A 26,156-nucleotide genomic window follows, 5' to 3' on the forward strand; every position below is an offset into this window, starting at 1 on the left:
AGATAACTGAACTCCGGTGAAACCACCTCACTTCATGGCATAAGGTCAAATGAAGCTTTAGAAGCACATCTTTGGCTAATAGTATATTGCGTAAGTTATTCCGTATTGGAGAAGATAAGGAACTTATTCATACCGAGATAGGCTACTCTGGGCAGTCCACCTCACCCTTTACCCCCTGCCACACGTATTTAGGCATGTGGTCATTGAGTGGGTATAACCTCCCAGCTCCAGGGCTCTCTCCCAGGTCGACCACAGTACAGCATACCATGCCGAGTAGAGGGGCACTTCCATTGGGTTACTGTTTAACTTGGAAAGTGCTCCTTCGATGCTTTCTCTCCGGAATGACTGGAATGCCAGTAGGCAGCTAGAGGTGAAATGTGTTTCCCCCCCCCTTCTGTAATGGACCTGGAACGGTATAGTAATGTCATGGACGCTTGGCATATCTCTTTCATCTTGGTGAAACGTTCAGAAAACACGCCCGGAACTAGTGTCATCATGGCCACTGATAGGATGGTATAGGAGCGGGGCCGAAGCTATTGTCTATGCAAGGATGCAGTGTAAGGCTGGGCATTTAGGAGACCAGAGGGAACACTTAGAGAGCAGTGTGTGTCCTTGAGAATGTGAGTGCCAGTAAGAGCCATGTTCTCTGGTTCGGACTGCTAGTCATAATGGTGTCCCCGTGGGAACTGGGCTTACTGGGAAGTGGGTTGGCAGAAATTAGCGAACGACTGGCAAAGTGAAGTCACACCTCTGTTCACTACTCGTCCCAACGGGAGGTTTGTTAAAAGCTGTTGTGGTACCAACCTCGTTTAACCTTGCAATGGCATAGTTAGACAAAGGCTACTAAAAAGCATCAAGTGATGAGTGAATAGAGTGATTGTGTTATGATACATATGCAGTATTGTATGTAACGACCTATTCATTCACACTACAGGACTCCCAAGTAACTCTCACACACAGTACTCTGCATATAAATGTACACACACGCAAAAGCATGCATACACACAAGTACACACACACACTAGTACACACACACACACACAAACACTAGTACACACACACTAGTACACACACACACACTAGTACACACACACACACTAGTACACACACACACACTAGTACACACACACACACACACACACACACACACACACACACACACACACACACACACACACACACACACACACACACACACACACACACACACACACACACACACAAAGAGAGCGAGAGTAGAGTAGTCTTACCAGGCCTATGAGGTATGGGCTTCCAGCATCCCCCAGGAGATGGGAAGTGAAGCCCTGGAAGGCAACCGCTGTGGCCCTCCGAGTGGGGATGACAACATACTGCAGAGAGATAAGATCAGATGAGACTTGACTTGACTGGCTTCTCGAGCAGACATTTATTTAGCTTCACCGTCACGTATGGAAAAAATATATATATCGTCAAGGTCCAAATTCAATCACATACATTTACATTTACATTTAAGTCATTTAGCAGACGCTCTTATCCAGAGCGACTTACAAATTGCTGCATTCACCTTATGATATCCAGTGGAACAACCACTTTACAATAGTGCATCTAACTCTTTTAAGGGGGGGGGGTTAGAAGGATTACTTTATCCTATCCTAGGTATTCCTTAAAGAGGTGGGGTTTCAGGTGTCTCCGGAAGGTGGTGATTGACTCCGCTGACCTGGCGTCGTGAGGGAGTTTGTTCCACCATTGGGGTGCCAGAGCAGCGAACAGTTTTGACTGGGCTGAGCGGGAACTGTACTTCCTCAGAGGTAGGGAGGCGAGCAGGCCAGAGGTGGATGAACGCAGTGCCCTTGTTTGGGTGTAGGGCCTGATCAGAGCCTGAAGGTACGGAGGTGCCGTTCCCCTCACAGCTCCGTAGGCAAGCACCATGGTATAACATACGATATAACACATCATCACGTGACAGAGAGAGATGGAGAGCGAGTTGAAACGAGGGCAGAAGTGGTGACTAGGGATGTAGAAGGACGGATCTATCCATCACAGGAGGTTGGTAGGCCCATTATTTGGGGAGGACGGGCTTGTGGTAAGGTCTGGAGCGGTACAGGTGGAATGGTCTCAAATACATCAAACACATGGTTTCCAGACATTATTATGAGCCGTCCTCCCCTCAACAGCCTCCACTGCTATCCATACGTCCATCCATAGTAAAACAACAACAACTTCAGGAGACCTCAATTATGCAAGTTCAGTCCACCTCACTGCCAAAGACCTCCAGGCTTGTCATCTCCAGTTAGATTAGAACTGTGTGTGTGTGTGCATGTGTGTCTAACACAGTAGTCCAGTAAGTGCTGTATGGGCCTCTGCTCTGCAGCGGACTCTCCTCTCCTCTCCCCTCCCCTCTGCAAGCTAACTCACCAGTGTGTCTATTCTAACTGGCAGATTCATGAGTCTGGCTGGTCCTTTCACTTCACAGGAAGTCCCATTTCATTTGGCTCACACGTGCAAACAAGTTCGAAGCTACCCTCCTCGATCATTGCCTTGGGACTTGGGTTCAAATGCTATTTGATACCTTTTCGAATAAGTGTGGTGTTAACATTTAGCCTGCCTGGAGTTCCAGATGGGTGGATTTGCAGTTCTGCGACGATTGTATTGGCTCCATTGCACCAGGCAAGCTCAATTAAGTAGTATTTGGCCTGTCCGAAAAAGAGCTCTCCCATGCATTTTGTCTTTCCACGAGTGGTGTATGCATCATGCATGGTCAAGGGCATAATTATGACGACGACTGAGCCCCATCCGATATATACAAGCTCCCCCGTCCCTGTTACAGTCACGCATTTCATAACTCAAAATAAGAAACTCAGATGGCACCAGAAGAGATAACCACCATTTATTACAGTAGTGTAGTATTAGAAGATTCCAGTGGTAGGCAACAGAGGATAAGTGTCGTTTTTTCTCTCAGTACGTACCATTAAAATGTCCGCCGTGATGGCCCAGTTCAGAAAGAGCAGCGTTTCCCCTATGAAGATACAGACCTGAAAAAGAGAGAGAAAGAAAGAAAGAAAGAGGGATATTAAATACCAACCATTAGGACTGTCTGATCTGAGTTTCACACTGCACGGACTAGGCCACAGCCAACGAGAGTGGAAAAAAGCGAAAGTCGAAAGGTGTCTCTTCTCTTGCAGATATCGGAAAAACACAGGGAATTAAAATGCTCCAGTTGCTGTGGTCTGTCTGAAAACATGCTATTACGCTCTGCTCACATTATACAGGAATGGACTGCTTCATTCTCTGCCATTGAACTGGGGTTAAGTATAAAATTGCACCCTATTCACTATATTGGGAAGTGTGCCATTTGGGATGCGAGCCTAGGTGTTTGACCTCTGAGCAGGGAACCAGTGCAGAATGGTATGGAGAAAGTGGTTGCATCACAAATGGCACCCTATTCACTTTATAGTGCACTACTTTTGGCCAGAGCCTTACGGGCCCTGGTCAAAAGTAGTGCCGTATTTAGGGAGTACACTCTTACAAAAAAGGGTTCCAAAAGGGTTCCCCGCCTATCCCCATAGGAGAACCCTTTTTGGTTCCATGTAGAACCCTCTGTGGAAAGGGTTCTACATGGAACCGAAAAGGGTTCTGCAAAGGGTTCTCCTATGGGGACAGCCGAAGAACCGTTTAGGTTCTAGATAATACTTATTTTTTTCTAGGAATGTAGGAGTCTACTTGGGACGCAGCCAGTCTCTGTAAATGTCTGTCAGCGAGGCTAGTGTATATTCCTCAAGTGGACAAAATGTTCTCACTCTTCTGGTCTCACAACAACAGATCAACTCAACAAGGGCTCTCACAAATTAACAACCATCGAGTCCATATCCCTGGCTCTCACTTTGTAACGCTAACTTAAAATACAGATATTGAATAACATAGAGGGACTTGACATTCAGGAGAATGTGTACATAGTCTCCTGACATCTGTAATCAAAGCAAGCCCTGAGCAGCTGGCAAGGCTGTGTGGCGACACAAACGCTTTCTAGTAATGGATCCAGAGAGATTTGGTTGCGATAGAATCCAATGTATCGCGGTGGGCAATGGAGGATCTATGTCCAACTGACACACACACACACACACACACACACACACACACACACACACACACACACACACACACACACACACACACACACACACACACACACACACACACACACACACACACACACACACACACACACGGGTTTAGATTGACACTCTGGGTCTGGAAGTAGTGCAGACTGTTAAACTGCCATTCAGACACCGTGACTGACACACAGCCTCCTGGGAAACAGAAACAGAACCTCAAACGAACTCTCCTCAGATCAGCCGGCCAGCCTGCCTGTGAGGCAACAGTTGTCTGGATCTAGACTCCAAATCACACCCCAAACAGACAGAGAGACAGACATGGCTGCTGTGCCCTGCCTCACACCACTGGGGTGTCACTATCTTCAACACCACATCTGTCAGTGCTTAGCAATGTAACTTGAGTTGTCACAGTAACAGCCAGCATTAAACAAGAGGATATTTAATATGTACAGTTGTCTGGATATATCAGCCATGAATACTGCCTAGAACTCCAAGCCTGTATCATACCTCATATCTCCCTGAAATATGCTACCTCTCTATGGAGGCCTGACACATAAAAATGTAGGGCAGACCTGCTCCTGACCTGTAAAAGTGAACTCCTGTTGGGATTGTTGACTTCATATGAACCCACACAGGGCCCAGTAAATGGGCAGGAGGCACCTAGCCAGGCAAAGAGGCACACTGGTCTGTAAATAATGACTAGTCTAGGTTACTCTGGGATGGCTGTCCTCAGAAAGAAGCCATCTCTTAGCCCAGGCCCAGATCAGTTTGCGCTGTCTTGCCAACTCATATGCGTAACACTGGCCATAGGGGGTCGGCAAGACAGTACACACAGATCTGGGACCAGGCTAGCCATCTTTGTCAACGCCAGGGGTTTATACTGTGTCTCTCAGGTCAAAAGGAAACGGACCCACAGGCCAGGGGCCCGCGGTGCCGCGGTGGGAATGCACAGGGTGTTTGCGTGTTTAATTGCCATGTAAAGCAGGAAAGAGTGCAGCTTTTAACAATCGCCGCTCCGGACAGGAACAATGCACTGTGGCATTTTTTTTGTGTGTGACTCACGGAGAACACATTTTTCGCTCTTATCGGAGACAAAAGAGTAGGAACTGACTTTCAACAACCTGAGCAATAATAATGACGGACATGGAAAATATCCCTATTCCCATAAACAGGTTGGTTTGCACAGTCTTCCAGACAGAGAATGTGACCCTGTGTGCCACTGGAATGTCTGGCCGTGTATTCACAAAGAGTCTCGGAGTAGGAGTGCTGATCTGGGCTCAGAGGGGTATACTACAAAGCAGGTTCAATCAGTTAGTCAGCTAACTTTGATCGACAACCAGCAATAACTATTGATTTTCCCGGTTTATTAAGAAAGCTAAACTTAGAAGATGTGTTTTTGGTTGTTCAATCAATTAGACCATGCCCATTTCAAGCTTACCTTTCTACAATATAAGACGTTTTCCCCCCAGAATATTTCGGCAAGTTAGCTGGTCGATCCTGCTTTGTAGTATAACCCTCAGGTCTCCTCTGTCCATATAACCGTATTCAGGATCATCGGAAAAGGTGAAACTGATCAAGTCGAATGTATTAAGTAAGGTATTTTTACATCAGTAGATGTCACAAAGTGCTTATACAGAAAACCAGCCTAAAACCCCAAACAGTAAGTGTAGAAGCACAGTGGCTAGAAAAAACTCCGTAGATCAGAACTCCTACTCTGAAACGCTTTATGAATACAGGCCCAGGCAGTAATGGTATGATGCATATTTGAAGCGATGACAGTAATGGTATGATACATATTTGAAGCGATGACAGTAATGGTATGATACATGTTTGAAGCGAAGACAGTAATGGCGTGATACATGTTTGTGAGTAAAGACAGATTTGTAACTAGACCACTCACATAAGCTCCTATGATGCTCTTCTTGGCCACAACGAAGATGAGGCAGACGAAGATGGCTGAGCCCAGCATGCTGACGGCACACACCAGGGGGTCCGCCCGCTCCGTCTTCTGACGACACAGGCGGGTGGTGGCCGCCCCGATCACCACCCCCAACAGCCCCGTAACACACGTGATCGCACCAAAGATCAGACTGCACAGAGACCAGGGGGAGAGGTGGGAGAGAAGCAAATACATTTCAGATCACTGTAACGAATTGTTATTGGACAGCAAGAGGCTATAAATGAATCAGATCAGGTGAAAAAAAACGGAGAACTCAAGAGTAAACTCTGACCTGTCCTTGCTGCTGCAGATGTCTTTAGTGCAGGCCTCTGCAGTCTTCTGTACCACCTGAGCCCTGAACAGGTAGAGAGGGATCCACATGCCAAATGCCCCCGTGGCAAACGACACGGCAGCAGACGCCAGGGAGGAGAAGACATAGCTACGGCTAGAAGGGAGGAACACACACAACACCATTTTAGATAGTTATTTATTTACCTGCAGTATGCAATCTCAGATGCTGAAGGACAAAAGGAAAGCCTAAACAAATATTTTTTTTATCTGATCTAGCAGTATTTTTTTCTCTCTCTCTCTCTCTCACACACACACACACACACACACACACACACACACACACACACACACACACACACACACACACACACACACACACACACACACACACACACACACACACACACACACACACACACACACACACACACACACACACACATAGATAGATAGATAAGTAAAGGTACAGCAGATGAATGGAGGTTAACTGAGGTTTTACTTCTTGGCCAGGGCCTTCATGTCACAGAGCCAAGAGGTGCGATGTTTGATGCGCCCTCCTAGCTGGTCAGCATGGCCTCTCTTTGGCTCAGGCACGAAGAACAGGATCAGGGTCCCTGCTGTCATCCCCAGCACTGGAGATACCTATAGACACAACACAATGGCATATGTGGACCGGCATCCCATACTGAAACCTACAGACACAACACAGTGGCTTATGAGGACAGGCATCCCATACTGAAGCCTACAGACACACAACACAGTGGCTTATGAGGAAGTTACTGTGCCTGTAAGAATACCAGACACATATAAAAGGCACAGATACAGGATAGCGCTGTAAGGAAATGTGGGAGGGATGTCTGGTACCTACTTTGCAATGTCAAAATAACAAGCTCTTTTATAAGTGCATGTTGAGTGACTGCAGAGCGGTCCTATTGTGTCTTGCGATATGCTTGGTGTCCTGTACAAGCCCTCTAGGTCTGATAGTGTTCTGTGTGTGTTTAGGGGATGGAGTCTTTTTCCACTCTGAGAGCTCAGTTCTTTGTGTGATATGTGCCGTTGCAGCTACTAGTCTCTCTGGCAAGCCTCTATTATCTCCATCATCTTTTATAAGGCTCACTGCAGTGAGCAAACACACACAGACAGAGACAGAGACAGAGACAGAGACAGAGAGAGAGAGAGAGAGAGAGAGAGAGAGAGAGAGACAAAGAGAGAGAGTGTGTTTGTGGGAGTTGTTTGTCATTAGGCTGGGTTGCCCACATGAAAGAGGTGAGAATACACGCAGTATTCATGGAAGAAAAACCAATTCTGTCTGCCAGATTAAATCCACCGCAATATTTTTTACGGCTTGTTGTAGAGGCACATCTGTATTCGGAACCAGCCGGCCGATGCAGTATGTGTGTGTGTGTGTGTGTGTGTTTGCGCGCGCCTGCCTGTGTGCATGCCCGAGCACGAGTGCATGAGCATGTTCTCGTAGGATCTTTTCATGTTCTCCAAATATATAACATCTGCAGCAGCCTTACCGCATAATTCAGTATAGAGGACTGTATCACTGCCTACTGAGGTGTTAGCAGTAATAAAGACTGTTTCCTCTGCTCTGTCACATGAGAGTGTTCCATCTAATGCTATGATACATCCTCAGTGCCACAGCCAGTCCTGTAGCGCCTCAGTGGATAGCATGAAGCCGTAAAAGGACAACACCACAGACAGACAGAATCTCAAATAACAGGTTGTTTTTCACAAGTCCACGTGCACATTCTTGTCTTGTTATCATATGATTATTGATTGATATGAAAGCGGGGCCTCGTAAGTCACTATGGCCTCCGACCCTGACGCTATGCCAGTGGAATACCTCGCTGTAATCAAGAGGTCAAGGGTCAGGTTGCAGGTCCTAGTAGGTCTTTCCTGCCGAGTGTGGGAGGGTTAGCTGTCTAGCAACTATCTTCCTCCCTCCTTTCATCCATTTTTCCTGCCAAGAGTGTGAGGGTTGGGAGGGTTAGGCCCAGTGTACGAGGGTTAGCTGTCCTCGCCACTACTCCTAAATCCCCTCTATCCATCCATCTTGAGGGTTAGAGGGTAACTATTCAGAAACTCTCTCTCACTATAGTACTGTACATACCTTAACCACACACCCCTTTCCTGCCCAGTATGTGAAGGTACGTGGGTTAACTATTGAGCAACGCCGCTATCTATCTCTCCCTCCCTGCTAGTTCTCTACCTTCTCTATATCCCCCTCCATCCCTCCCTCCCTCCCTCCACACCTCCAGGAAGGCGGCCAGTCCTGAGCAGCTCCGGGGAGTGGAAAACAAGCGGAAAGCGGTGCAAAGTGTTTTTTCCTCAAAGCAGGATATGGCTTCTGGTAAGAAAGGCTTTTCATGTGTTTGTTGTTTTTCTCTGTCCGAGCAATGGACGACTGGAGGTGATTAATCATTTTTTTCTCTCTCTCTCTCTCTCTCTCTCTTTATTGGAGGGTCAGCGTGACAACTTTGACTGGAACAATCCTCATGTCCCTCCATCCCCACGACACTTAGTTTTCCAGACATGTTCCTACTCCCTCAAAGCAACGGGACAAATGGATTTCCCGTTTACCCAAGGCAATAGAGCTGTCATGTCAAACAATATTTTATATGTTGGTGTTCTGGAAGGGATGGTAAATGCCCTCCTTAAATTTTTCCACGTAACATTCGGTCCTTGGTGATTGTTTTCAATGTCAGGCGACCTATAAATGTTAATGTGAGGAGGAGCTGTCACGTAAGGACTTTAACTGGTCAGACTCATGGCAGAGGCCTCCTCCAGGACTACTGGTATGGGCTGTTGTAGGATCTGTTAACTGTGCTATCTGACTGTTAAAATGTTATGGTAAGAGTCCTAAAGTGTTTCAATTGAACTATGCAATCCAATTATGGGAATAGGAGTTCTAGGGCTCGAACGAACCTAACACAATAGTAAACCTTAGCGCTGGCGGTAGTATTATAGGGTTTGGGGGTGTGTCAGAAATATTGTAGCTATTTTCAGAAACAGAATTATGGGCGCAGTAGCTGGCGGTGGCACGAAAGGGCTGGGTGTTGATGAATAAACAAGTTGTGGGTGTGTCGAGGCCCCTCACTGGCCAATCAGCACGTGCTCCATGGCTAAATATGTGGTTGCTTCAAGTTGTGTATTCACAGTCTTTTATGTACTGCATTGTCATCAACTCCAATTCGAATGTTAGCCTATTATAGCATTTTTACATTTGACATTTTAGTAATTTAGCAGATGCTCTTATCAATCGCGAGATACAGTTAGTGAGTGAATCTTAAGACAGCTAGGTGAGACAACCACATACCGCAAGTAAGTCTATTCTCCCTCAATCAAGAAGTTATCGGCAAAGTCAGTGCTAGTAGGAAAAGTCAAGAAAGTAGATGGCCCTAGCTAGCAAAAGACAGTACTAGACAAACTTGTTTTATAGTTTTCACTCCTGGAGAGAGCAGTGGTCCTCCAGCTACAGATTATAGTCATGTTAGCTAAATAGCCTGCCCCATATTAGCTAAATATGATATGTTTTCAGTCCACATTGTTCTAATTGCATTGCTTCAATATGGAAATACATTGTTAAACATACAGTGCAGTGCATTCAGAAAGTATTCAGACCCCTTGACTTTTCCCACATTTTGTTACGTTACAGCCTTATTCTAAAATGGATTAAATTGATTTTTTCCCTCATCAATCTACAAACAATACCCCATAATGACAAAGCGAAAACAGGTTTTTAGAAATGTTTGCAAATGTATGAAATATAAAAAACATATGTATTCATACCTTTTACTATCAGACTCGAAATTGAGCTCAGGTGAATGCTGTTTCCATTGATCATCCTTGAGATGTTTCTACAACTTGATTGGAGTCCACCTGTGGTAAATTCAATTGATTGGACAACCAGGCACACACCTGTCTATATAAGGTCCATGTCAGAGCAAAAACCAAGACATGAGGTCAAAGGAATTGTCCGTAGAGCTCCGAGACAGGATTGTGTCGAGGCACAGATCTGGGGAAGGGTACTAAAAAATGTCTGCAGAATTGACGGTCCCCCAAGAACACAGTGGCTTTTATCATTCTTAAATGGAAGAAGTTTGGAACCACCGAGACTCCTCCTAGAGCTAGCTGCCCGGCCAAACTGAGCAATCGAGGGAAAAGGGCCTTGGTCAGGGAGGGGACCAAGAACCCGATGGTCACTCTGACAGAGCTCCAGCGTTCCTCTGTGGAGATGGGAGAACTTTCCAGAAGGACAACCATCTCTGCATCACTCCACCAATCAGGTCTTTATGGTAGAGTGGCGGGACAGAAGCCACTCCTCAGTAAAAGGCACATGACAGCCCGCTTGGAGTTTGCCAAAAGGCACCTAAAGGACACTCAGACCATGAGAAACAAGATTCACTGGTCTGATGAAACCAAGATTGAACTATCTGGGCTGAATGCCAAGTGTCACGTCTGGTGGAAACCTGGCACCATCCCTATGGTGAAGCATGGTGGTGGCAGCATCATGCTGTGGGGATGTTTTTCAGCGACAGGGACTGGGAGACTAGTCAGGATCGAGGGAAAGATGAACGGAGCAAAGTACAGAGATGAATGATGAAAACCTGCTCTAGAGCTCTCAGTACCTCAGACTGGGGCGAAGGTTCACCTTCCAACAGGACAACGAACTTAAGGACACAGCCAAGACAACACAGAAGTGGCTTTGCGACAAGTCTCTGAATGTCCTTGAGTGGCCCAGCCAGAGCCCGGACTTGAACCCGATAGAACATCTCTGGAGAGACCTGAAAATAGCTGTGCAACAACGCTCCCCATCCAACCTGATAGACCTTGAGAGGATCTGTAGAGAAGAACGGGAGAAACTCCCCAAATACAGGTGTGCCAAGTTTGTAGCGTCATACTCAAGAAGACGAGGCTGTAATCGCTGCCAAAGGTGTTTCAACAAAGTACTGTGTAAAGGGTTTGAATACTTATATAAATGTGATATTTCAGTTTTTTATTGAATAAATTTACAAACATTTCTAAAAACCTATTTTTGCTTTGTCATATGGGGTATTGTGTGTAGATTGATGAGGAATAAAACCATTTTAATCAATTTTAGAATAAGGCTGTAACGTAACAAAATGTGGAAAAAGTCAAGGGGTCTGAATACTTACTGAATACACTGTAGGCTGTAGCATTCACACTGATACAGTGGGGAGAACAAGTATTTGATACACTGCCGATTTTGCAGGTTTTCCTACTTACAAAGCATGTAGAGGTCTGTAATTTTTATCATAGGTACACTTCAACTGTGAGAGACGGAATCTAAAACAAAAATCCAGAAAATCACATTGTTTGATTTTTAAGTAATTAATTTGCATTTTATTGCATGACATAAGTATTTGATCACCTACCAACCAGTAAGAATTCCGGCTCTCACAGACCTGTTCGTTTTTCTTTAAGAAACCCTCCTGTTCTCCACTCAATACCTGTATTAACTGCACCTGTTTGAACTCATTAGCTGTATAAAAGACACCTGTCCACACACTCAATCAAACAGACTCCAACCTCTCCACAATGGCCAAGATCAGAGAGCTGTGTAAGGACATCAGGGATAAAATTGCAGACCTGCACAAGGCTGGGATGGGCTACAGGACAATAGGCAAGCAGCTTGGTGAGAAGGCAACAACTGTTGGCGCAATTATTAGAAAATGGAAGAAGTTCAAGATGACGGTCAATCACCCTTGGTCTGGGGCTCCATGCAAGATCTCACCTCGTGGGGCATCAATGATCATGAGGAAGGTGAGGCATCAGCCCAGAACTACACGGCAGGACCTGGTCAATGACCTGAAGAGAGCTGGGACCACAGTCTCAAAGAAAACCATTAGTAACACACTACGCCATCATGGATTAAAATCCTGCAGCGCACGCAAGGTCCCCCTGCTCAAGCCAGCGCATGTCCAGGCCCATCTGAAGTTTGCCAATGACCATCTGGATGATCCAGAGGAGGAATGGGAGAAGGTCATGTGGTCTGATGAGACAAAAATAGAGCTTTTTGGTCTAAACTCCACTCGCCGTGTTTGGAGGAAGAAGAAGGATGAGTACAACCCCAAGAACACCATCCCAACCGTGAAGCATGGAGGTTGAAACATCATTCTTTGGGGATGCTTTTCTGCAAAGGGGACAGGATGACTGCACCGTATTGAGGGGAGGATGGATGGGGCCATGTATCGCGAGATCTTGGCCAACAACCTCCTTCCCTTAGTAAGAGCATTGAAGATGGGTCGTGGCTGGATCTTCCAGCATGACAACGACCCGAAACACACAGCCAGGGCAACTAAGGAGTGGCTCCGTAAGAAGCATCTCAAGGTCCTGGAGTGGCCTAGCCAGTCTCCAGACCTGAACCCAATAGAAAATCTTTGGAGGGAGCTGAAAGTCTGTATTGCCCAGCGACAGCCCCGAAACCTGAAGGATCTGGAGAAGGTCTGTATGGAGGAGTGGGACAAAATCCCTGCTGCAGTGTGTGCAAACCTGGTCAAGAACTACAGGAAACGTATGATCTCTGTAATTGCAAACAAAGGTTTCTGTACCAAATATTTAAGTTCTGCTTTTCTGATGTATCAAATACTTATGTCATGCAATAAAATGCAAATTAATTACTTAAAAATCATACAATGTGATTTTCTGGATTTTTGTTTTAGATTCCGTCTCTCACAGTTGAAGTGTACCTATGATAAAAATTACAGACCTCTACATGCTTTGTAAGTAGGAAAACCTGCAAAATCGGCAGTGTATCAAATACTTGTTCTCCCCACTGTATACAGGCTAGGCCTACTGTAAATTGCAGTCTGGACATGGACACGCCAAACATAGCAAGATTAAATTCATTAGGCTATTGATGAGGCCTAAAAAGATGTAAGTGTATCATTTGAATTAAATTCTAGTAAAAACTAAACAACAACTTGTTTTAAATAGGATAAATATATGTCTAAATATAGTTACAGGCATTATAATTGCTCCCCGTGGGAATATAATACAGACAAGGCAACTTAGACTATGTAAGGTTTTACGCACATCCAAACTGTTCACAGTAACTGGGTAAAGATCCAACAAAAAACGATCAATCTGTTTTTTTAAACAAACAAGAACATTTCTAAATAGGATTGGGTCACAACCACGGTATCATAAATTGCATTTCTCGTTTCATGAGCATAAGGCACTGTGTGCACACGTAGGCCTAAGGGCTCTTCAGCATGAGGCATGGTTGTTTGTTCTATCCATTGAAGATAGTTTATTAGTATACACTAACCCTACAATATGCCTAGCTATAACAAACATGTAGCCAATTTAGTTATTTTTTTATTGGCTTCAACAACAATATTCATCTACACACATTGCATTCGCATTTCGAAAAATGAACTGCATGTTCGAGTCCTTGCCAATTGGACATTGCACAAACGTTATAATAAGATTATCCTACCATCACCTTGATATGGCCTGGTTAGTGCCTTTATCACGTGAAAGGAAACAAACGAACAGGCAAATAGCTTAGGCTACAAGCGGATTCAGCACCAAGGACAGCAATGCGGAATTCCCGTGATTTGACAGTTCGGTCCAACAGATGAAAGTTGAAGATGCATTTTGTTTTTTTATGATAAAGGAAAAATAATAAGCAGGCTATTGTAATAACTTGATGTTCCTAAACAGACTTCCTACAGGTCACTGACACCTTTCATTCAATGGGCATCGCACATAGGCCTAATGAGTCCAAACTTTTCATAGACGCTGTGTGGCCAAAAATAACATCCAATATATATATATGAAAATGGGAATGTCTGTTGACTGCTTTGCTGCTCATGATATTTATATTATAGATTGTCCTGTGTTTTATATACTTTTCCACACTATAAGGTTAGAATAATAATGTGAAATTGTGAACGATGATAATACCCTTTTAGTGTAAGAGCTGTTTGAAAAGACCGCTTGAAATTTCTGCCTGTTTTGGTGGGAGGGAGTTTTGGCCTTCCATGTTGACATACCCATGCGGTAAATTACTTAATAGACCAATAAGAGAGTTCCAAACCTCTCTGCCAATAACAGCAATTTTTGCGTTTTCCCATTCTCACTCAGACCACTCCCAGACAGTCCTACTAAAATTCTTGCTTGAGAAATTGCTCTTTGCTAAGAAGCGATTTTTGTTTATTTTTGACCATCACAATTGAAAACGATCACAGTAAGGTACTTAATTGTTACCCAGAGATGATTTGATATTGAGATAAAAAACGGCCACATTGAACTTTTAATAAAACATTGGTTGTAGGCTACTGATTAGGCTACTGCGCCTCAGCTGGCAAAACGTATACCATAACCAATTGCGTTACCGCTAAGACCAGCATTTGGCGAGTCTTAAATATCACCAGTAGCACTGCTTGAAATTGGCACATTGGCACACGTTTTAAGGACACACCTCGAATACTTCCACACCTCCCTCAGCACAAGCGAGCTGATATAAGACAGGAGAATAGCAGAGCGCTGGCTCTTACAAGTCGAAATTGCTAAGGGACATGTGTTTGATACTAGCGCCGCCTTAACAGAGGCCCCTAGTGTTTCAATGGTGGTGATGTAGCAATAAAGAAGCGCCATGACAAGAGATCTTCCCTGGTTAAATACATAATATGCACATGTATGCCAAGAGGAAAAATAATTTCCTCTTTATGACATGGCTCATTAAGGTACATAATTCCATTTAAATCCAACTAATTCAGTCAGATGAATTAGCTCATGTTGCTAAAATGAGCTTTTGATTTAACAGTATACAGTTTGCTATTATTGGAGTTCCATAGGGTATTCGGTGGGCCAAATACCTGAAACAAGTGTCTCTTTGTGGCAGGCCAAACCTCCCCCAATGCACCTCCTCCCTACAAAGAACCCACTAAGAAAGAGACTGTGGCCAGGTTAGAGAGACCCTGTTATGTCATTAGAGTGGGATTTCATTTATCACTGGTAGGAAGGACCCCAGGGACCCAGAGGGTAATGGAACATTAACGTGTTTTCAGTCACTGAGATCAGGGTCAGGAGCTTCTATAAGCTTTAGGGTTTTGTCCCAAATGGCACCTTTTTCCCCATTAAGTGCACTACTTTTGACCAAAACCATATGGAACCTGGTCAAAAGTAGTGCACTAAATAGGGACGAGGTTGCCATTTGGGACACAATAACCTTGAACTACCATAAAAATCAACCCTCTCATTTTCTAGTGTCAGCGTTGGTCGTCATCTTTCACTCATCCATTCAGGGTTTCATTAAGTCAAGCGATGCCTTATCAGGAGTAACCAAGGTGGCCAAGGCAGATAAACAGAGGCATGATGTGTTTGTGTGAGTGAGTGGGTGTGTATACAGTATGTGCACGAGTGTATGTGCATTTCCTTAAGCCCCCCTTCTCTGTCACTGATGTCACTAGTAAACCCCCTCACCCCTGCCCTATACTATAGGCTCCCTGCAGAAGTGTGTGCATCAGGAGAGGACATGACGATGATGATGATGACGACAATAAGGAGGATGATGAGGGATAATGTCATGATGATGATGCTCTTACCCTGCCCCATACTGCAAACCCCCATCTAGTGTGTGGCGGGGGAGAACTTGCGTGTGCCATCGCGCGCATGTTGATTTTGTCCCTCCACACCAGACGCAATCAGGACACGCAGGTTGAAATATCAAAACGAACTCTGAACCAACTATATTCATTTGGGGACAGGTCGAAAAGCTCTAAACATGTATGGCAATTCAGCTAGCTAGCTTGCTGTTACAAGCTAATTTGTCCTGGGATATAAACATTGGGTTGTTATTTTACCTGAAATGCACAAGGTCCTCTACTCCGACAATCAATCCATAGATAAAAGGGTAAACTGAGTTTGTTTCTAGTAATCTCTTCTCCTTCAGGCTTCTTCTTCTTCTTCGGACTTTATATGGCGGTTGGCAACCAACTTTAAGGTGCATTACCACTACCAACTGGACTGGAGTGTGGACCTCAGTTCATCTTTCAATCACCCACGTGGGTATATGCTCCTAAAAACCAATGAGGAGATGGGCGAGGCGGGACTTGCAGCACGTCAAGCATCACAAATAGAACCAAGTTCTATTTTAGCGCCTGTATACGCAGACGCTCGTTGACGCACGTGAGCGGTGCAATGATTGAATAACATGTATGTGTACATTTATTTTGCAACGCGAGCGGTGTGGTCAGTATGCAAGGATGAGGTGATGATGGTGGTCTTACCCTCAATGCCCAGTGCCAGTCTCCTGCAGCCTCCTTTGCACTGGAGCCCAGGATGTAGCCTAGCCCGCTGGAGGAAACAAAGAGGAGACAATAGGTTAGACATCTCTGCCTGGAAAAAGAATAAGAACAATCCAATAAAACAAACCACAATCTACACTATAGCATTCAATAGACCTTTTCTTTCATCGATTTCTGATCACGCTCTCTAACAAAAAGGCTGAGTAGAGTCATAGGAATTCACGATTTACTCCAGAATGACCCACTAAGGTAGACAGATAGATAGCCCTCGCACTTGATAGCAGAGCAGGTTGGATGTTGGATGGCCAGACACACAGAGAGAGCGAGAGAGAGAGAGAGAGAGAGAATTCAAATAGGAATGAGTTTCAGAAGGAGCAGAGCACACACACACACATTCAAAGATAATGGATTAATACCAATGATGAAATGTCATACAACGTACTCTTCCTGATACACTTTTTCCCCTACTTTTCCTGGCATTGTTATCTGTTTTGGCTGCTGTCTGTTGACTTGCCGGAGGTAGATTATTAACAAGCCCCCATGTTGGGATGATGACCTCAGCTCCATGACTTGGTGAGAGGCTGTCTGAGTGGGGAAGTGTCTGACTTTCTGCCTATGTCTCTCTGCACTGTAAAAAATATATATGTACAGTACCAGTCAAAAGTTTGGACACACCTACTCATTCAAGGGTTTTTCTTTATTTGTACTATTTTCTACACTGTAGAATAATAATGAATACATTGAAACTATGAAATATTACATATGGAATCATGTAGTAACCAAAAAAGTGTTAAACAAATCAAAATATATTTAATATTTGAGATTCTTCAAAGTAGCCACCCTTTGCCTTGATGACAGCTTCGCAAACTCTTGGCATTCTCTCAACCAGCTTCATGAGGTAGTCACCTGGAATGCATTTCAATTAACAAGTGTGCCTTGTTAAGAGTTCATTTGTTGAATTTCTTTCCTTCTTAATGCATTTGAGCCAATCAGTTGTGTTGTGACAAGGTAGGGGTGGTATACAGAAGATAGCCCTATTTGGTAAAAGACCAAGTCCATATTATGGCAAGAACAGCTCAAATAAGCAAAGAGAAACGACAGTCCATCATTACTTTAAGACATGAAGGTCAGTCAATGCTGAAAATTTCAAGAACTTTGAACGTTTCTTCAAGTGCAGTAGCAAAAACCATCAAGCACTATGAAGAAACTGGCTTTCATGAGGACCGACACCGGAAAGGAAGACCCAGAGTTACCTCTGCTGCAGAGTATAAGTTCATCAGAGTTACCAGCATCAGAAATTGCAGCCAGAATAAATGCTTCACAGAGTTCAAGTAACAGATACATCTCAACATCAACTGTTCAGAGCCGACTACGTGAATCAGGCCTTCATGGTCGAATTGCTGCAAAGAAACCACTACAAAAGGACACCAATAAGAAGAAGAGACTTGCTTTGGCCAAGAAACACGAGGGACATTAGTGGACATCTGGTGGAAATCTGTCTTTTGGTCTGATGAGTCCAAATTTTAGATTTTTGGATCCAATTGCCGTGTCTTTGTGAGATGCTGAGTAGGTGAACAGATGATCTCCACATGTGTGGTTCCCACCGTGAAGCATGGTTTGGGGGTGCTTTGCTAGTGAAACTGCCAGTGATATATTTAGAATTCTAGGCACACTTAACCAGCATGGCTACCACAGCATTCTGCAGCGATACACCATCCCATCAGGTGTGCGCTTAGCGGGACTATCATTTGTTTTTCAACAGTACAATGACCCAACACACCTCCAGGCTGTGCAATGGCTATCGGACCAAGAAGGAGAGTGATGGAGTGCTGCATCAGATGACCTGAGTATTTAAAGCTTTCAAGGCAAAGGGTGGCTACTTTGAAGAATCTAAAACATATTTTGATTTGTTTAAAACTTTTCGGGTTACTACATGATTCCATATGTGTTATTTCCTAGTTTTGATGTCTTCACTATTATTCTACAATGGAGAAAATAGTAAACAAAGAAAAACCCTTGAATGAGTAGGTGTGTCCAAACTTTTGACTGGTACTGTATGTTGATTCAATATAGGGCAACCAGCTGCAATAGGATTGTGAGTTTGCACAACACAATTTTAACACAACATTTTTGTTGAGCAAACTCACAACTCTATTGCAGCTTTTTGCCTTACAATTGTACGTTGAAGCAACCACATTGTTTTCCATAGTGTGTATGACTGTCTCTCTGTCTGATTCTCTTTCTCTGTCTGACTCCGTCTCTCTCTCCGAGACGTCAGCAGTGGGGAAGTAGTCTCGAAAATCTAGACCTAGGCAACAGCAGTGACTACGTCTGGGATTAATGACGGACACTCTTGCTAACGTCGAAAAAAAATGTAATGGGGACGGTCCTCTCCAGACAGACAACTCCCCAGACAAATTACAGGTTTGGGTAGGAGGGGCTTAAAATGTGCGGGGGATGTTTACGCAGTGGTGTAGGGAAGCTGGATATCCCAACTCCGCCTTTTCCTCTACGCCAAACTGACGTTGTTTACATACAGACGTGTAAGCCAAGAACATTGGTACATTTGCGGGAGGCAACCCATCTGTGTAGAGAGTTGTACTCTGCTGGTATGTCTGAACTGTCTATGGTCCCTATAGGACACCTCTGTTAGGATGTCTGTCCTCACCTCTGAGTCATCAGGATGTCTGCATTTGTCTTCCACGTGAGACACACTCACGTACTGGGTGGAAAGGAAACATTCTTCTTGTGATATGAATACATTCAAAACTGATGATTCAGAATCAGACTGCTGGATACTGTCACTAAGTGACCTAAAGCTCTATTGTCTTTTGTTTCACTCTCAGCCTCTGTATATCACGTTCATTCTCTGTTAAGAGGCTTAATGAGTGTGTCGTGTTAGATTGGGTTTGGGTCCTTGATGTGGACGGGATATGATGCCGTCACTGATCGAAGCTCCAGTAGCTGCTTGTCTATCAATCTGTCACTGTGTGTGTGTGTGAGTGCGTACGTGCGTGCGGTTGTGTGTTTACAATTCCCGTCGGGATAACAAGCAGCCCATTTCTCATGATGCCTTGTGTCTCTGACGTTTGTCACTACTACACAACACACAGACAGGTAATACTAACTACATGCTATTATTCACCCAGTCACACCTCTGTCACTCTATTTATAAATGCTAATCAGAGCCCAGGCTGGTTTCTGCATCGGTCATTATTCTAGGTGTGTTTTTCAAAGAAGGGCGTGCTTCTTTAACATACAGTACACGTCAATACAATGACAGTTAAGTGAAGTTGTCTGACCGAATGTATCTTTCATTAGTCAGCACCTCACCAGAATGTGTGATCCCACCTGAAGAATGTACTTCATTGACTTGATCAACACATGTCATCAGACAGGAGGTGTTCTGCCTGTTCTATCCGTTCCACAGTAGAACATTAACCATAACCACATGTTGTTCTGAAGGAATTGACCCTAGATCAGATTAGATTACATCAAACCCCCTCTACTCCGAGCTAAACTCTTCAATAGCAGATACGTGCGCGCACACACGCGCCAAACTAATCCCTTCAGTAGCAGATAACATCGCCGTATTTCAAGGACAAAGACAAGAGGGCTCAATTTTCAGCTGCCGTTAAACCAGCGCAATTGTCAAAAGCACGCTTGTTTGCAATTTCGACCTGTTAAAGCTGGCGCTCTTCTATTGTCAAACCCTAGCACCAGGATTGGTAATTGATTGTTGTTTATAAGAGCTTGCTTGCGCTGAGGTGGGAGGGGTGACAAATATCTGAGGTGCACATTTCTGTATGCGCTGGTTGGGATATTTATGACCACCCGAAATTTGGTTTTAGTGGTAACACGGTTGGTTATCGGATGGAAACGGAAGCGCAGCCAATCCAATGTCAAACAAGAGAGATGTGCCCGTAAACCTATTTAGAAATGTAGAAACATTAAAATAACCTATGTTCGTTTCATTTGATAAAGAAAATCAAGCACAGCGTCCCCTCCTCTCAATTGCAGTTTTTTTCTGTCACGCCCAATGCATTTGCAAAGTAGTCAAGACTATCGATAATGTCACGCCCTGACCTTAGAGAGCCTTTTTTATTCTCTATTTGGTTAGGTCAGGGTGTGACTTGGGTGGGCAAATCTATGTGTTCTATTTCTTTGTTGGCCGGTTATGGTTCCCAATCAGACGCAGCTGTCTATCGTTGTCTCTGATTGGGGATCCTACTTAGGCAGCCTGTTTTCCACCTGAGTATGTGGGATCTTGTTTTTTATACAGTTACTGTGTAGCCTGCAGAACGTTACGTTCGTTTATTGTTTTGGTGTTCATCTAAATAAAGTAAGATGTACGCTTACAACGCTGCGCCTTGGTCTCCTCATTCTAACGACGGACATAACAGATAAAGGGCTTGGCTTGTGAGACCGCTTTGAAATAAATCTTAAAAGATCAAGTTTGGCAGCAGCAAAACAGTGAGCAGACATCGTCATGTTATCTATGTATGCTGTACATTATTTTAGCCATCTCCTGTTATTATATTGTAGGCTATATGCATTGATTGGGTAGTTAGTGGCCAAGCCCTCGTCACAACTACAACTTGCTTATTCATCAAAACCCAGCCCTTTCACGCCACCGCCAGCTTTTGCGCTCATAATAACGGCTGTGAAAATAGCTAAAATATTTCTGTTACACCAACAAAACCTATAGCATTTCTGTCAGCGCTTAGATTTACCATTGCGTTAGGTTTGATAAAATAAAGCCCAGAGGGTATAGAGAGGGAAGATAATCAATGAGGGCCAGACAGGGCTGTTCTGATTGACAGGTTTAGATGGGGAGATTATCTGATAAAACAGCCAATAGGATCCTGATTAGCTGAAGTGGATGACCCCTTCAGATGTCCATGTTAGACCATTTTGTCCCCATTTCTCCAGCTTTGAAAAAAAGTAAATTTAGGCCTAAGGATGAAGAGTTACTGATGAAATAAGGATGTCCCCTTGTTGTCAATATCTGATATCAATATCAAATGTTTGAACAGTGGTCCACCTATTGCTGTCTTATTGGAAGTGTAGGAAGTCTAAGTTTATACTGGTCCGGACATGTTGGTACCCCGCTCGTCCCATAAAACCAGAATTGGGCATGCGCCATCTTTCTACTGTATCAGGCTCCTTGACTAGGGCGTTTCTCCCCGACCCAACATTCCATGTCACGCACACTTTCTACTTCCTGTGTTCCCAGAGCTTCTTGGGCCAGCCTGTCTGTCTGTAGTGTACCACAGGACCATGGGCCGGACAGGAGACTGTGTGTTGACGATTAAGACCATTAGGAGGGATAGATTGATGGATGGTCTGGAGCAGCCAACAGGGCCATACAATGGGGTTCTTATCAGCATATTAGGCTTTCAAAAGGTTATGAGAGATTCAATGGGCCTCTCTGTCTGGAGGGAGTGCAGACTCACGCAAACATAGGTGCGCGCATACACGCACACAGAGGGACAGGACGGGGACTAGGGGGGGGAAACAGTCTACATTGTTGTGCTAAACTGATTAGTGCTCCAGAAATAACAGTGGAGCAGGCTCAGGCAGTACATTTTATTTCCACTGAGTGACTGCTAGCTAGATCATTTTTTATCAGAGTCCACCCAGAGAGTGTTTGGAAAATTGAACACCACCACCAAAACTCATACAGGCATGAAAAATACTATCACCCCTCTAGCTCTGGCGAGGTAGGGTAGGACACCCAGGTTTCGTCACTAATGGCACCCTATGCTCTGGTCAAAAGTAGTGCACTATATAGGGAATAGGGTGCCATTTGGGACGCATCCCTATACTCTTCATAGGCCAAGTTTATAGATTAGGCTATTATGGTTAACTTGAGGGGTTTTACTGAGGGGTGAACCCATTTCCTGTAAACCCTGAGGTCACTTCCTGGAAACGGTCACAACAACCCTGGTAAAGATAAACAATCAGGGGGAGAGTGCTATAGGATGTTTGGGGGCTCTTCACTGAGGCCCGACTCTTTCACCTCCTATTGTTTCTGTTGCCGAGCGATATCAAAAGGCTCAGCATACCAGAACTCCTCAGGGGAAACATTTATGTTCTTTCCTGTCTGTCTCTCCAACTGCATTCAATCTGCCATCGATACTATTAGTTGACTGCATGTAATGTTATATTGGCATTTCCATAATAAAAGGCTGATAGTGTTGCTGGTATTTGCTGGTTTCTCTTTCAAGCACTTCAATGACAGAGCAAGTTCAGCAACTGGGAACTTTTCCTATGAAATGTTGATGCAAAACAAACCGAACATTATATAGCAGTGTTATTATGTTAGCTACATTCGTATCTATCTTAAAATGCAGGTTCATTGACACATCATATGAACTAATAGGGCGATGTAGGTAATGCTTCAGGTGGCCAAAAGTAAAATGATTGAAAGGACTGCAGCCAGAGATAGCCTAGCAATGGCCTGGCTCTGTGCGACTCTGTGAGACTGCAGTGTGTTTCTCATTCACATAGCGTCTCTCTGTGTGTCTGACTGTAGCTGCTTCTGTGTGAGATGGGAACAAAACAGTGTGCTGCCGCATCATTCAGCCGCATCCCCAGCAGAGGTTCTGAAGCAGTGCACTGTGGGGACTCTCCACAGTAAATAAGCCTAAACTCTGGGTGCCGCTCTGCTCTGCACCACATCCATCCTTCCTTTCGCCGACCGGGACTGAAAAGGCCAGAGATTTTTTAGCACTCCGCTGCTTTGTTTGTTTTCTTCCTTCTCTCCGTTTTTCCAACTGAATGAACTGAAAAGGCCAGAGCTTTGTGCTTAATACCCCTTACTATCTAAAAAAATAAAAAAAAAGACTCCCTCCGTCCCTTCCCCTCTGAGAACGTCTCTCAGCTATTTCATAATCTCTTCTTTATTTAAATCGCTCTCTTCTATTTCTTCCCTTGTTTGCCTGGGTGGGTTTTGTGTCTGTCTGGGCGGGTAGCGACAGACACAAAGAGGCAGACTGGCTAGATGGGGATGTCTGCTGACCTTCAGAGAGAAAGGACGATTTCACTGATAAACTTTCCGTCGAATTCTATTCGCCATGCCTTCCTCTCCTCGATTCCTCTCCCCTAAATGTCTGCGAGCTGACTGTCTGTCTCAGAGAGCTCAGCGATTGATATTCAGCATGCATTGCAATTCAAAGAAGGGGGAAAAGACAATGCCCAACTGACATATTCTACATTGAATAGAAAATATTTATTTCAAAGACAGACCATCATCACTATCATCATCACTATCAACATTCACCTCCATTTCCTGTGACAGGTGAGGCCATAGAGATGTTATTATCACCATATTGTGACCATCATCTTATGTTTGGGGGTGGGGGGGTTGTTCTAAGGGACCACTTACCTTCCCAGGGGGATAGCCAGGTAGAAGACAGAGAGCATCATGGTTCGGCTATTATTGGTGAAGAGGTCTCCGATGATTGTAGGAGAGATGGAGGAGTAGCTGGATTCACCTATCCCCACCAGGCCTCGGGACAGGACGAACAGCCAGTAATACTGCAGAGCGAAGAGAGCAGTACGGGGTTAAGGAAAGATATACAGATCTATCTATACAGAGATGTTGCTTCATAACGGAACACGGACCTGGAGATAGCATGACGTTTTGGGCTTCAATGTGCCTTAACCATCATTTACTCGGGAGTACGCTAATAGTATGGATGACCCTGTGAAACACCTTTCACTGCACCTATCCAGTGTACTGTTTCTGACAATACAACATATCTTATTTTTTATGTTGTTATGCGCTGTGTCATGTTATGCTACTAATATCTTTTTTTTAATGAAAATAAAACATTTTAGACACAGAGGAAAACCACTCAGATTCACTCCGAGCCACATCACAGAAGAACACAGCTTCCTCCATGTTGTCGTCGAATAGATTTGTTCCACACTTCCCTTTCCCCCCTGAATGCTTACTCAGCAGTGTAGCATGTTCATAAATCTGTCCGTGTTGCTGTTAAAATCACGCTTACCAAACAAAGAGAACATCAACAAGATATATAGGGTGGCGATATGGGCTTTAGAGGCTCTGGAACAACCCTGAGTTCCTTTAAAAAGGTACCGACACTGTGCCAAAATTAGATTAAATTAGAAAGACACCCGCGCTATTTTTCAGGGTCACTAAAATGTGGGAGCTAACCTTTGCCCTCGGTTAGCTGTTTTATAGTAGGCGGAGACAGGAAGACAGAATGACACCCTGCCTTTCCCTCTGAACAACCTGGATTCAAACGTTGATATAAATAGCCATCTGACACGTTGTTAAAAATGTTCCTGTAGTCACATCCTTTAGTGATGCTCCGTGATAGAAATAAGAGTCATCCAACACAGACTATCTCCCCTGAGAGACTTTCATATAATTCCTATGACTCTCGTTCTGTTTATATCCTCCTCTCTGTCTCACTCGCTCTCTCTCTCTCTCTCTATTTCTCACGCTCTCCGTCTTTATTTTTCACTCACACATTTTATCCTTGCTTTATCCTCCCTATCTACACATAGTGGGTCCACTAAGAGGGGATGTGTGGGTGCAGTACGGTTATTAACACTGGTGATGGGAGAATACGCTCAGAGGGGATCCCAGATGATGGGATTAGTGTCTGATGCAGCATGGAGAGAAAGATTGGAGAAAGAGGGAGAAGAGGAGAGGGGGAAAAGAGAGGGGTATGGGTGTATGAGGAGGAGAGAGAGAAAGGTGGATAAAGAGACAATTATGGATAGAAATGGAAAGAGAAAGAAATGCAGGGAGAGAGAAATGCAGGGAGAGAGAAAGAGAGTGAGAGAAAAATGGGTTGGGGTGACAATGGATTGGGGAGAGACCGTGTTTTATCAGAAATTCAAATTTGGTTACACTCTCTGCGTAGCGCTCCGGTGCCTGTCAGTATTCTGACACAGAGACATGCTGTGAAAGCATTAGTCCACTTGGCACAGCCTGTCTACCCTGTCTGTCTCTCTTGTTATTGTGTCCTGTATTCAGCCAGTCAAATCTGCTCGCACATCCTGTCAATGATGTCAAGACCAGCACCTGTGAAATGTCACCTACTGCGATATCTTTACACTGACTGACTGGAGGCTTTTCTGCCCCAACACTGGAATCAGCCTAGCAACAAGAACCACAACTCAATATATAAATATCAAGAAAAGAAAGCTTTTATCAGAAGGGTAATGCTGTTATTTCTGTCAAATAATGCATCTAAGTACAGTACACAGCAAGGGAGAAGAAAATACCAGAAATGTCAGCAAGCGTGAGGGGGTAAAAGGAGGGAAGGACGTTCTTTTCACGCTTGATAAAAGAGGACTATAGCATCGTGCCCTACGTTATACACCCACATTCTATTAGCACTTATTCTTCTCTCTCTCCCTACTTGAGTTTTCGGAAAGACTTTACTGTAGGTGCCATTATGCATGCATTGGATTCATAAAGCCTTTATAACATCTATAAAACACATAACAGCTGTCATCAGCTGTCATAAGTAGTTTGGCATTAGATGTTATAAAACCGGTTATAATGTG

General features: G+C 44.3%; 1 protein-coding gene across 2 annotated transcripts in view; it reads right to left on the reverse strand.

Moving 5' to 3' along the window:
* The window catches only part of spns2 (SPNS lysolipid transporter 2, sphingosine-1-phosphate), a 146,530-nt gene that overhangs the window by 26,734 nt on the left and 93,640 nt on the right, over positions 1–26,156 (reverse strand). For both annotated transcript variants that reach the window (XM_071337385.1, XM_071337386.1), the window contains exons 4-10: positions 23,995–24,146; positions 16,587–16,653; positions 6,821–6,963; positions 6,323–6,475; positions 5,992–6,181; positions 2,946–3,011; positions 1,251–1,349 (exon numbers count right to left, since the gene is read on the reverse strand). In XM_071337385.1, the coding sequence (XP_071193486.1) occupies positions 1,251–1,349; positions 2,946–3,011; positions 5,992–6,181; positions 6,323–6,475; positions 6,821–6,963; positions 16,587–16,653; positions 23,995–24,146 (870 nt within the window). The remainder of the gene's footprint in view (positions 1–1,250; positions 1,350–2,945; positions 3,012–5,991; positions 6,182–6,322; positions 6,476–6,820; positions 6,964–16,586; positions 16,654–23,994; positions 24,147–26,156) is intronic.

This window comes from Salvelinus alpinus, chromosome 13 (genome assembly GCF_045679555.1).
Source record: "Salvelinus alpinus chromosome 13, SLU_Salpinus.1, whole genome shotgun sequence".
Classification (NCBI taxonomy): domain Eukaryota; kingdom Metazoa; phylum Chordata; class Actinopteri; order Salmoniformes; family Salmonidae; genus Salvelinus; species Salvelinus alpinus.